Here is a 14,162-nt window from a genome sequence, read left to right as displayed (position 1 = left end):
AATTAAGTCTTTACAGAATGTGTAAGTTATTATGATATCTTTATTGATTGGCCAGACAAGTTCAAGGGTCACAAAAGGAGAGGGGACACAAGCAAATTCTGACACCAGCTTCAGAAGGAAGCAGAGCCAGTGTTTGGGGCAGCGGTTGGACTCATTCTGAGTCTGTGTTTGCTTATTACAATAAGGACGATAGATTCTTGACCGTATCCTCCTCCTGACCCATATGGTTAAGAGGAAAGCATATTGCCCTAAAGAACGGAGGCAGTATTTCTAGGCAGACACAATTATAGGTCATCATTATGTGGCCCCTCTCACGACATTATCAGTATTTTTCGACCATGTAGATGAACAAGAATACATTTTCCCCAAATAGCTTTCAGTCTTACCTTCTTTTAACTTGATAGACCATATTGTCCATTAGCTTAAAGACATCCTCGTTTTCAGTCTGACGGTTTAGGAAAAGGGGTCTTTTTGGCCTTTTAAAAATCATTCGGAAACAAAACAGTCCTTAAAATCAAAATGTCATCTTCTTCGTATTCATTTTATGTGCATAGAGGATGTGGGAAATGACAATTACATCTTAAATTGAATTTACTGAAAAAAAAGTGATAATCTGTCTTACCTCTTGCATTATAGCGTTTTTAGTACATTTTTAGAATAAATTAGTCCTGGAGATTGTTTTTCCTGTAATTCAGTGTCCCTCACAACCCTCCCAATCTACATGGAAACTTGTCTCGAATTCCAATTGTAATGAGAGAATTAGTTTCTATGGAGAAAGCGTGACTTCTTTCAAAATCAAATGCACAGCTTCATACGCTCAAAAATGCATCTATAAATTGATTACAATCTTCATCATATTTTGGCTGCTTTCTGGTTTTCTAGGCCTTCACACACGGGAATTTTTCAGAGAAATTAGTTTTTCTGTCTCTGCCTCCCCAAACATTTCTTTTGCATCTTCCCGGTTCATGTGAGACTTCCATTAGTTTTTGTAATGATGCCAGTGTGCTCCAGATCTCCAGGAACTAGGTTGTAAGTGACTCTCATCCTCCTGGGTGGCTGGTTCCCACCACTTGCTGTCATTAACAGTCGGAATTACCATGAGCCTGGGGATACAGGTTCTCCGAGGGGCCATTTGCTTGTACTTGGGCTGCAGCTGCTAAGCTTCATCTCTCTTGTTACTGCTATTGTTTCGCTGCTTTTTTTTTCTCTTTTAATTTCACCTGGAACTGGTCATTTGCCAACCGTTTACTAATTCAGCCCTAATTAGCTTCCTTTTAGGACTCCATCTAGATAGAATCTTGTTCACCAATGAATGGATGTCAGCGTAAGACCATATCGATATAAGGGCGAATGTGACTCAGGGGATGCCTAATGTGTTTCCGCCTTTTAAATCTACCTCTCTGGTTGATATCACTTTTGGGTTGCCAGTGATCAAATGCAGTGACGCTCGGGTGTTAAATCAGTGGGCTTTGAATAACTTGTCTGTAGCCTGAGTCCTGCCAGAGTTGCGTGCCGCACAAAATTTGTCCACTGTTAATCCGAAGCTGGGACTTTACAGAAAAGGAGAGCTAAATCTTCACTAGCCTACATTAATCTGGATTCTGGAATTTTCCTTTTTAAGGATAATTTATGAGTGGATTATAGACCTGACTTGGCATCATTTTAAAGAAATGAACGGGAAGGCTGAAATTATTGTATAGAATATACTGAGGGAAAGTTAATTGCTAATTTATTATTACTACTAATTCAACATGTTAGACCACCACCTATTCCAAGGAAAATTGTTAAAAGGGTCTTCCTGGATCCACAGACTGGAAGAGTAAGCAGATACAACAGAGTTTTCTCCCCAGAAGCCAGTATAAGGTTGTCATAGTAATAGTCACATACTTGTAGAGTTACATGGAAATAGTTTTCAGGAATCTAGGTAACTTGTAACATTTTGTATAATATAATACTGATTTTATTTTTTAATAAAGTTAAAGGCAGGTGGAGAAAAAATGTAGGTAGAGTGACTTTCTCTTTGAAAGCCTACATGGAAATTTTTATCTTAAGCAAAACTACCTTAAGATAAAACAAAGCTAAAACAAGATTCACTGACAGACCCTTTCCTTGTATTCAGTAATATATGGATATTTAGGTGGGGGACTGTCATCTGGGACATGGTATTTTCCATTTATGGGGCACTGCAGGCATTTGCCAGTATATTTAGGCTCTTTTCATTTTATAGGTGATGTTTGTATGGGTGTCTGTATGGGAGACTTACCAACGTAAGCACTTCAACGGGACTGATGTAATCATTTATTTTAATTTTTTTTCCTAAGCTATATCTTGTGGACACCCAGGGGTTCCTGCCAATGCTATCCTAACTGGAGAACTGTTTACATATGGTGCCGTAGTTCACTACGCATGCAAAGGGAGCCGGAATCTTGTAGGCAACAGCACTAGAGTGTGTCAAGAGGATAGTCACTGGAGTGGGGCACTACCCCACTGTACAGGTGAGGAATTGCTTACGATGTGGTGTCATGGTACAGACACGCCAGTGTGCCATCTGGTCATCTCCAATCTTCATCGATGTGAAGTCACTTCCCATTTCCTCCTGTGGGAGTCCCGGGAGTTCTTTTTCACCTTGGCCAAGAGGCCGGCCTACCTGGACTCAGTTTGTCCCTGGTCACTCTTGATTCGTTCTCCGTACCTCCTTTCAGTTCTTCCACATCTTTCCTGTCTCGGAAATTGATAATTCCATCAACCCCCTTTGAAAACGTCATCTTAATTCTTTCATGAATAATTCTTAAGTAAATAAATAAAAGTCAGTGAATCAGCAGCTCTGGACATAATTGAGAAGAACCAAACCTCTCATTTGATTGGTTTTTACACAATACAACTTAGTCCCATTTCCCTTTCATTTTCTGTACTGATGCATCCAGTGGACAATCCCTGCGTTCATCATTCCCAGGATTTTACTTCTTCCAGAGAATATAAACTGTTGTCATACTGCATTTTAATAAGCTAGCTTGTTTACTCACACAGGAACAATTTCTTCATGTTCTCCACTTTTGTGCTACAATCGAGAAAGTCTTTCTTAGAAGATCTCCAGAATGCAGTATGACTGTAATGCACTTGAGTGACTTTGCACTCTCCTTAAACTTAGCAGCTGTTTACTGCTAAACAAGTCTAACAGAATTCTGTATTACCATTTGTGTCTGCATTCAATAGGAAATGATCCTGGATTTTGTGGGGATCCGGGGACCCCAGCACATGGATCCCGGCTTGGAGATGAACTCAAAGCCAAGAGCCTTCTCCGTTTCTCCTGTGAGATGGGTTATCAGCTGAGGGGCTCTCCTGAGCGGACGTGTTTGCTCAATGGCTCATGGTCAGGACTGCAGCCCGTCTGTGAAGGTGAGTACGGTCCAGCCTGAAAGTCAACCTGTGCACTTGGAACCATGTAATTCATTCTAAAACGGCCAGTGATTTCCACAGACATCCTAGAGATGGAACCTTTGTGTCACTACACTACTTTCCTCCAACTTGTGTAAGGGGATCATCCAAACTCATGGCTGGGTGTATGGAGATGTTCTGAGTGCTCAACAGGTCATCTAACCCAGATCCTTGCCTTTTGAATGTTTATAACCTAGAAGAGGTTTCTGATCTTCTGATAATAATCTCTGTGGGATTTGGTGGCATTGTGTGGTTGCTGGTAATGAGCAGCTCGGGAAAAGGAACAGTGAGTAGAAGGGTGTAAATCCCTGACCGTAACTTCTGCGGGCCGAGATAGTCTTCACGTCACATCTTATTTCCCATCTCTTGGTGGCCCCTGTCCAAAGCAGGTATTCTGAAAGAACCTGGCTGATTTTGTGCATCATATTTTGGAGAGAGTTTTCTCTGCGTCAGTATTTGAGAGGCGTTGCCTCGGTAATTCCAGTAGAAACACCATGCATACCTCCCCATGCCAAGTATTGGCGATTCCTGCCTTCAACCAAGGTGGGATGCGGTATCACAAGTTTGTTTAGAGCCCAGAAAGTAACTGACTTAGAATTCAGACAGATAAGACTTTAAACGTTACAAATGTAGGGGCTTTTTTCATACAAACTTCTCAGCTACTTAATGTTTGAGTCTAAAATGAGTACACAAATTAAATATCCATCTTACATGAATGAAACACTTGCTATATAATTTGACCGACTTGAATAAACTGAAACAATATCAGTACAAGAAATATAAACCAAGTTTTCTTCATCTTTGTTTTCTCTGTGCCGTCTTCACTGGTATCTGCTCATGTCTCATTTAATATATAGAATAATATATTTGTTATATGTATTATATAGAATAATAGAAAATAATATATATGTATTGATATAATCAGACTATTACTTATAATCTCATAAAATCATATAGGAAATGCAATGCTATATATGTACGTGTATATGTGAATATATATACCTTATATATGTGTATGCATATGTATATGTGTGCATATAATCTCATCAGAGTAATAGATTATCCTAGAGATATCTATATCTAGGTAAAGAGATGTGTGTATATAATAACCCAAGGTATTTTTTTTATTGCAAATCACCTTCTCACAATCAAGTTAGCATAATATTAAGTTAGCATAAATATCGAGTCACTGTAAATATTAAGATTAGGCCCTAAAGAAGTTGACTTAACTCAAATATGATTGAATAGTAATGGTGGGATGCCACCTGCCACTGTGAGCCACAGGATGACACTTTCCTGTATTGACTAAAGTATGTGACTCTAAATTAGTAGACACAGTGTTACTCAGACACAATGTTCTCAGTTTCCCCATCTCTTGGAGAATTTGAATATTACAATTTGCATGACAGCACATCTTTCTCACCCAAACCAGAGTATTTTCTACTCTATAATATGGTACCTCAAAGTTGTACATGACTTCCGTAACCTACATTTATGCTTCGTCTAAACCTTTTCCCTCTATACTACGCCTGGGAATTGTCTGTCCAGAATATATATGAAGATTATTAAAATTAAACAAGAGATCCACTTTATTCCATGACATGTTGAATGCCAGTAGGCTAGCCTTCTTTCTGGGGACAACTATAAAACAACAAAATATGTGAGACATTGATCTTATTAAACAACAGACAGTGCATGACTGTGTTCCATAGGAGAAAAGGAATCCGTGAGGTGAGCCCATAATCTCCTGGTATATTTTTCTTACTGCACAGTCGGAAAGTGGAACTCACGTGGTATGGTGGCTTGGTGAGGTGATGCAACAGAAATTGTTCTAGGCTACTGAAACAGAACTTACAGAACAGGGAATCTGAGAAAGGCTGGCTGAAAATGGGAGAGCCCCATAAGTCTGGTGGACGTTCACTGGGTGACTTGGGTCACGGTCAGGCAGATAAGAACAGGTGAGACCCATTGATACAACAACCTTCTGCTGCAGAGTTGAGAGTGGACCCATGATACTAGAAGTCATACCCTACTGAGAAACACTGGACATCTGGCCAGTCAGAGCTCTTACTGTGCACTTGGGACATTTCACAGATGCCCAGAAAGCCCCATGCATTATGAATATGTACCATTCCCTAAAACAAGTGTAACGTGCTAGAACTAAGAGCAAAAACGTGGTAGGACTAAGACTGAATAGATCTCCTCTAAAAAAGAATGAAACTGATGGCAACACCCAAAGGATGTACAGTTAGTTTAAAAGCCCACCAGAACAAACTCCAGCACATTTGGAAGGAAGGACATAATCCATGCATCATTTTGTGCACAATGTCCAGCATAAATAAAAAATAACTACATATGCATAACTCAGAATGACATGACCCCTAATCAAACAAGCAAAGAAAAAACAAATAGAAATAGAATCTGATCCTGAGATGACCCAAATGTTGCAAATAATGCATAAGGACTTAAAGCATCAATTTAAAATATCTTCATGCACTTGGGGCACCTGGGTGGCTCAGTCGGTTAAGGGTCCAACACTTGATTTGGGCTCAGGTCATGATCTCACGGTTTGTGAGTTCAAGCCCCACATCTGGCTCTGTGCTGACAGTACAGATCCTGCTTGAGATTCTCTCTCTCTTTCTTTCTCTGCCCTCCCCTGCACGCTCACACGCACACCTGTACCCCCCTTTTTCTTTCAAAAATAAATAAACGTTAAGAAACTATATCTGCAGGGACTTAAAGTATGTTAGCATCATAAACAGAGAGGGAATCTTCATAAGAAATGAAAATAATAAAAAAACAATCTGATGGAAACTCTGGGATTGTCTGGATTGAAAACTATAGTATCTGATATAAAAACTTTGCTACATAAGCTTTGCAGAATAAAAATGGCAAAAGGGTCAGTTACCATGAAGACAGTTCACTGAAAAGGATCCAGTCTGAAAACAAAGGAAAAAGAGAAAACAACAACAACAGCCTAATAATTTCCTATGGGATAATATCAAGCAGTTTAACATACTTGTAATTGAAGTTCTAGAAGGACAGAGAAAGAGTGGGGCAGAAAAATGGTTGATAAATTATGGGATAAAAGTTAACCAAATATGTTGGGAAAATACAGCTCCCAAAAGCAGAACAAACCTGACTTAGATGCCTTCATATTCTCTTAAAAATGGTCACTCACAGGGCACCTGAGTGGCTCACTCAGTTAAGTGTCTGACTTCACCTCAGGTCACGGTCTCAAAGTTCATGAGTTTGAGCCCCGTGTGGGTCTGTGTGCTGACGGCTCGGAGCCTGGAACCCGCTTCAGATTCTGTGTCTCCCTCTCTCTCTGCCCCTCCCCTGCTTGTGTCCTCTCTCTCTCTCTCTCTCTCTCTCTCTCTCTCTCTCTCTCTCTCTCTCTCTCAGAAATAAATAAACAGGGGCGCCTGGGTGGCGCAGTCGGTTAAGCAGCCGACTTCAGCCAGGTCACGATCTCGCGGTCCGTGAGTTCGAGCCCCGCGTCAGGCTCTGTGCTGACAGCTCGGAGTCTGGAGCCCGTTTCTGATTCTGTGTCTTCCTCTCTCTCTGCCCCTCCCCCGTTCATGCTCTGTCTCTCTCTGTCCCAAAAATAAATAAAAAACGTTGAAAAAAAAAATTAAAAAAAAAAAAAGAAACATTACAAAAAAAAAAAAAGGAATGCTCATTCACTTGGGACTGTATATTCTATATCAGGTTTACCATAAGCACTTTAGTTTTGCACATTTAAAAGGTGAAAAAATTTAAAACAGTTAAGAGTGAGTGATATTTTTCCATAGGAATCTCACTTTGGTGCTGTGATATAACACCATGGGTTCTATTTGAGCAAATCATAAATGAATCCATTTATTTGATTAGGAGAGCTTAATTGGATTTTACTTCAAAATGTACCTAACTCAGACCATGCAAAGTATTTTTAGAATAGCGTTTGGTTTATCTAAAGTTAGAAAGTCAAGTGTTTCTTATAAAATCCTTAGAAACTTGGCTATTAAAATCTGTGTACAGAAGAGAAGCTGAAATGTTTCAATATGGCAAAAGTGCCCAAATATGCTATGCCCTACAAAACTGACTACCTCAGAACTGCGGTGTTCAGAAATCATGGGAAGTTGAGTAAGAGTATAATTCACACTCACAGTAATAACAAATGATGGCTAGGAATGTATGGTTAATCCTACACCCCCACAAACACACATGTTTAAATCTTTTTGGGCAATCTGTGGCTATTTTTTCTCACTTGTTATCATAGAGCCAAACCTTTGGGGAACATATTATTCTCTACAGAAAAGGGCGTTACCAGTGACTTTGGCATTTCCGCCAGTGTTGGCTATGACTGTATTCAATCCGGTGAGACCATCTACCACCTGATGAACTACCTTCCCTGAATCTATTAAAGGCATTAGAGCCTGATGGGGCATTTCAATAAATGGTAAAAAAAAAAAAAAAAAAAAAAAAAAGAAGAGTTTATGAAACACAAAATAAAAATATTTTAAAAACTCTTAAGTGTCAAAGAACTTACATTTGTAATGTATTTCCATCATTTCAGATCATGTTTTCTTTGCTAGCCATCCAGGCTTGTAATCATAGACTCATTGACTAAACTTTTCAAATGGATGTATCGTAAGAAGTTGCTTAGATATAACGGCCTCATTGCTTTTAGTTGCCTTAGGCAACTCTGAATCTTCTTTCCCAGGAGCTGATGATAAAGCCTACCTTTCTTCCAGGTAATAGACAAGCTAGCACAATGTTTATAATGAAGGTAACAACAGCATGAGCCACCCCGTCTACCTTTACTGCTACTAAGATGTCAGATTGCCTTCTAGGCATTTTGCATGCATTCTGTTTAATCTTATGAAAAGTGAGAGTAACTACCCTTAGTATACCCATTCTGCAGTGAGGACACTGCATGTCAATAACTTGATTTGATGGCTCATGTGTACTTAAGTTGTATGAGCAAAGATTCAAATCCACACTATTTAACTCGATTTAGCAGCCATGTCCCTAATGCAGAGTGCTGCCTGAACAGTCCCAGCATCTGTAGATAATACACGGTTTCTGGAGTGAGTTTAAGGCTCTTTTATTACAAATCAAGTAAAAGAAAGTGATCTTTTACCAAAAGGAGTCCCATTAACCACATGTAACTGAAAAGAAAAGATGTATTTAAATTTTTTTAACTTATTACTTATAGAATATATTGTTTCCCTTCTGTGACTATAATTGTCATCTCTTGTTTTTCCTCAGTGGAGGTCCTCCTATGTCATGGAGGCATTAATGCAAACACAGACATTTTAAGGCTAACTTCCAATCTTCATTTTTCTTTTTCATTTTCATGGGCATAACCATCAGTGAAACTGTCCTTGTCAGGGAAAAAAAAAAAGTTAACTGTGAATTTGATTTTGCAGGAGACAGTTATCTGAGGGACTTTCTAAAATTTTATTTTATTTTATTTTATTTTATTTTATTTTATTTTATTTTATTTATTATTTTATTGTAGAGACAGAGCATGAAGGGGGAGAGGGGCAGACAGAGAGAGAATCCCAAGTAGGCTCTGTGTTGTCAGCCCAGAGCCTGACATGGGGCTCGAACTCACAGACTGCAAGATCATAACCTGAGCTGACATCGTGAGTCAGACTCTTAAGTGACTAAACGCCCGGGAACCCCTGTTTCAGGGACTTTCTAAACATTAGGATGTCATTATCATGATGGGTATTCTTACCCTGACAACATATCTGTCTGTAAATTAAGCTCAAATATGTTCACCTGTGTCTTGCATCCCATTTTAGCATTATCTTCCTCAGGTGACATTTGAAAATTGCTACACATTTTAATCATAGTTATGGTTAGAATAAAATGTAAGAACATGGCTGTCTGGTTGGTTTGCTAAATTACGAATTGGATCAATACAAGTCTCTTCTCTGTCGGGCTTTTCATTGGTACATCAAACAACAAATGTCACATATTCAATGATGGATCAACATGTGTTGAATGAATGAGTAATTGTCTCGAAGAGTCCAGCCTCTGGGCTTTTGGCAACATGACATTTTGATTGATAGTATAGCCATCACAAGACTTTTGGGCTTCAGATGTTCAATGTTAAATATCATCTGCTTCACTATTGGCAAATAGATCTCATTTCAAATGACAGCCAGAAAAATGCTGAAAGATCCGTGCTAGGAAAGACTGTAAGTTCACACCAGATCCATTAGGGAAGAGGGTTGTGGTGGACTCATGTCTGTCATGGGCACAGACGGAGAAGCACCAGCATGCATGCTTTGTAGTTGTCAGACACGATCAAGTCCAACCTCAGGGTCAGCATGTTTTTCAGCACAATATGATCGGCGATTCCCTTCACGTCCATTACAGTGTCTCTTCTATACTCTGTAAGTTTTGTAGTCAGTTTGTTTTCTTCTGTATTTTTTTTTTTTTTTTTTTTTTTTTTTTTAGTATATACGTGTATCTTTGAGAGAGAGTGTAAGCAGAGGAAAGGTAGAGAGAGGAAGAGAGAATCCCGAGCAGGCTCTGTACTGTCAGCACAGAGTCAAGTGTGTGGCTCAGTCTCATGGACCGTGAGATCATGACCTGAGCTGAAATCAAACATCCCATGCTTAACCGACTGAGCCACCCAGGTGCCCCTGTTTTCATCCACATTTTTAGAAAGAGTCTATCTTTGTTCTGAATGCTAGATTTGAAAGTGGCACAACTAAATAGGAAGGAGCATTTGTAAACATTCCAGCCATTCTCAGAAATGGTCTCAGGATACATTCTGCTGTGAGCATCCAACGAAAGGTCATATTCTTTCTATGTCTACCTGCTGTGCATTATGTGGGAGTGCTAAGGAGAAAAAAACACAATCTTTGTGATAAATAAACGCGAGTACAAAAGTCAAGAAAATCCTATTATTGGTTAAAACCATCACATGATACACACCCAGAAGCCACTGAGCTTTCTGGGATAAGAAAGTGTGAGGGGGGTACACCGGGCCTAGAACTGTTGCCCAGCCTTTCATTATTGCCATCGTTAGGGGGCATCTTAATGCCTGCACAGGCATTGGGATCATCTAGAGAGAAACAGAGTGCAGCCTGTCCAAGGCCACTTAAAACAGCCGCCGTTGGATGGGGTAACAATGAGGAGACCATTTTACAAGACAGTTTAAGTACTCACTCATACTCATCAGGCATCACTTATTTTCCAAAATGAATTCTACAAATGTGAAATATGACCCGATTTGACCAGATTTCTAAAAAATCAGTTATTACGTGAAGGGAGTGACTTCCGAATTGCTGATATCAGATAGATCCTTTAAAAAAAATCCTTTAAAAAAAATTTTTTTTTTATTATAAACATGTGAAATCCCAAAGAAGCAAGTCTTGGAATTTTTAGTGCTTTAATTCATCTTTTAATTTGTTTTGAAGTACTTTAGGAAGAGTACTATGAAAAGACAGTTTTCACATTTGTAACTCATCAATAAAATAACAGTACAAATCATAATGTAAGATATATATTCAACATCTTCATAGCAATAGGTCCTATTTTCTTAAAAAGAAACATGTCCTCTACGACACTGACAACCTCTGGTCTCTTGTATTGATCATTTTGGTAGGAGCTCACTGTGTTTATGTGTTACTGTCGCTCACAGCCGTGTCCTGTGGGAATCCTGGCACGCCCACCAACGGCATGATTGTCAGCAGTGATGGCGTCCTGTTCTCCAGCTCGGTCATCTATGCCTGTTGGGAAGGCTACAAGACCTCGGGGTTAATGATTCGGCACTGCACGGCCAACGGGACCTGGACCGGCACAGCCCCTGACTGTACAAGTTAGTAACAGCTGTCATGTGGGCCCAAGGACGTCACCGACTTGACCGAGAAAAATTTGTTTATTTGTTAAATACTTTATTGATTTTTTTAACATATGGCAAAAACAAGGTCTACATATATATGATGGCTCTATTTATTAGGCAGTTTTAGATCTTTCTTCACCTTCTTATTTATATGGTTGAAAATATTTTCTTCTTTTTAACGTTTACTTATTTTTGAGGGGAGGAGAGAGATTACATGCGTGTAAGCAGGGGGAGGGCAGAGAGGGTGACAGAGAATCTAAAGCAGGCTCTGTGCTGTCAGCAGTGAGACTGAAGTGGGGCTTGAACTCACAAACCGTGAGATCATGACCTGAGCCAAAGTCAGACATGTAACCAACTGAGCCACACAGGTGCCCCCAAAGCTATTTTCATTGGCCAGTGGGTTGGACGTTGGAAAATTGGGGCCAACAAAAGTCAAGGTTTGTCCTCTCTGTAGAACACCTCGTTTGCAGAGAAGAAAAGCGTTTATTCTCTGATCACAGCCTTTGTCTCTGTCCTTAACTTTGTGATGAGAGTACACACGGTACATAATTAAGGACTGGACAGAGATGGCAGCCGGCATCCCCACAGCCAACCAGGATCAAATAGAAACAAGCGATTCCAAACACAGTGTCCCGACAACCAGTCAGCAAACAGCACACAGAGGACAATACTGCTGTAACAATTTACTACTGAATCAATTTTGTTTGTTTTCATTAAGTTTAATTTTTTATTTATTTTGAGAAAAAGAGAGTGAGCATGGGAGGGGCAGAGAGGGGAGAGAGAGAGAGAGAGAGAGAGAGAGAGAGAGAGAGAGAGAGAGAGAGAAAATCCCAAGCAGGTTCTGCGCTGTTGGCACAGAGCCCGAAGTGGGACTCAAACCCACGAACCATGAGATCATGACCTGAGCCGAGACCAAGAGTCAGACACTTAACTGACTGAGCCACCCAAGCGCCCCACTGCTTAATCATTTTGAATATCAGCATAAGGGGAGTAACATGAACAGAAACCATAATGAATTCATTTAATGTTTGTTTTTGTTTTTGTTTTTACCTTTCTAATGCTTTTTGTCTTCTGCTCATTAGTTATAAGCTGTGGGGACCCAGGTACACTGGCCAATGGCATCCAGTTTGGGACGGATTTCACCTTCAATAAGACTGTAAGCTATCAGTGTGACCCTGGCTATCTCCTGGAACCTGTCACATCATCCACCATCCGTTGTACCAAAGACAGTACATGGAATAACAGCAAACCCACCTGCAAAGGTCTGTGTCATTACCTTTCTGGTCTTGCTGACACAGAAGCGTTTGTTGAATTCCATTTCACTGCATTTGCAAGCATTTATGATGTCCTCTATGTGCTAGGAATTCTCGTGAACTCATTTGCAAATAAAATCACTGCCATTTTCTTAATACATTAATCTCAGCTTTACAGATGGGAAAACAGACTAGCAGAGTTAGTAAATGGCTCAGTGTACAAACCAAGATTGGGAGACATCAGCTCCCAAATGATGGGGTACAACCTTTAAGTCTTAAGTATTTTGAATCCCAGTGATGTCCTCTCTCTCGGTAAACATTGTTAACCCCAGATTTATTAAGGCTTAAGACAGGTATGATGGGGAAGAATAATTATAGGACTTTAAACTCCACTTAGAGAAGCCAATCATCAAATAATGGCGGACCATGTTGGTAAACATGATGTTCTGTGGGATTCGGACACTGAGTCTGAAGATGCCCTACAAATATAGAGGTGGTAGAAAAGGTTTATGACTTGGGGGTTGGACTTTGCAGGGAGAGAAGGTCAGGGAGACTCCAGTGGATGTGACTTGAACGATGTAGCTGAGGGCTGGGCTTTGACAGTGAGAAAACAGTGGTGCTGGAGACAGTTGTCCAAAGACAGGGATCTGCACGGTTAGGGCTCCTCTGCCAGCACTGGAGAGAGCACGTGCCAGCTTCCTTATCAGCCGGGCCAGAGTGGGGCAGAAGGGGCACAGGGAGACAAGTGGGGTTTGAGCATGGCTGGCCCCAAACAAAAATGCAGTGCCTGGTTCTTTGTTGGACTAGGAACCCGGACAGTTCTGGGGGAGTTGTGAGTTGGACCCTGGCAACTGATAGTGAGGAAGCGTTCATCTTCAGTGGGCTCTGAGAGGCAGATGGGTCTTGGGGCTTGCGTGGACAGAGCTCAGTGTGAGGCCTCCGTGAGAGCTGGGTGCTCAACCACCTGGCTCCCTCTCCCTTCCGACGTGGGCCTGTTGGTGGGCCACGTTTTCCCTCCTACCGGTGCGTAAGGATCGCAGAGGCTCCTGTCTTCCGCCAGCCATCATTAATGCTGTGTCTGTTGCAGGCGCTGGATAAACGTTTACTGAAAGTCACAGACTAGTGTCAGGAGCCATCTAGTCACGTGACGTGCTCATGACAGCGACCAATAATTGCACTGGTCTCTGTGATGTCACATGCTTTTGTAGACTTTTGCTCCTCTTTTGAACAGCCAGTGCAGTTGGAAGGAACTCCGTGGGCAACCAGGCCCTTCCAGAAGAGACCACTCTCTCCCTCTGAACCCATCTGGGGCTAGTCACCTCCTCACGTGATTCTGTGAAACCACGTCGCTCATTACTGTTCCCTCCTAGGGGACTTCTCACTTGATATCCCCTGTCTAGAGCACGTGTTCCCCCTACCCCCTCACATGTGGACTCTCAAGAAATATTGGTTGAAAAAACTGAATAGATGAGAGATAACAGAGAGGCTCATTTCCAACTGCTGACTGTGCATGTGTGACTGTGTCTTCCGACGTGAGAATGCCTGAGTGTGAGCACGCAGAAGAAAATGCAGGTGAGAGTATACACCTGGGTCCCTTCTCTTGCTGCCTTCTGTCATTGGCAAGC

The 14,162-nt window shown here is 40.9% G+C and overlaps 1 protein-coding gene across 5 annotated transcripts in view; it reads left to right on the top strand.

The window, feature by feature from the left end:
• CSMD1 (CUB and Sushi multiple domains 1) overlaps positions 1-14,162 on the top strand; it is a 2,016,488-nt gene that overhangs the window by 1,972,441 nt on the left and 29,885 nt on the right. For all 5 annotated transcript variants that reach the window (XM_058719853.1, XM_058719852.1, XM_058719850.1 and 2 more), the window contains 4 exons: positions 2,322-2,495; positions 3,214-3,396; positions 11,084-11,260; positions 12,367-12,546. In XM_058719853.1, coding sequence (XP_058575836.1) covers positions 2,322-2,495; positions 3,214-3,396; positions 11,084-11,260; positions 12,367-12,546 — 714 coding nt within the window. The remainder of the gene's footprint in view (positions 1-2,321; positions 2,496-3,213; positions 3,397-11,083; positions 11,261-12,366; positions 12,547-14,162) is intronic.

This window comes from Neofelis nebulosa, chromosome 3, assembly GCF_028018385.1.
Source record: "Neofelis nebulosa isolate mNeoNeb1 chromosome 3, mNeoNeb1.pri, whole genome shotgun sequence".
Classification (NCBI taxonomy): Eukaryota; Metazoa; Chordata; class Mammalia; order Carnivora; family Felidae; genus Neofelis; species Neofelis nebulosa.
Note: the sequence above shows the minus strand (reverse complement) of the source record. Positions and strands in the feature narration are given on the sequence as shown.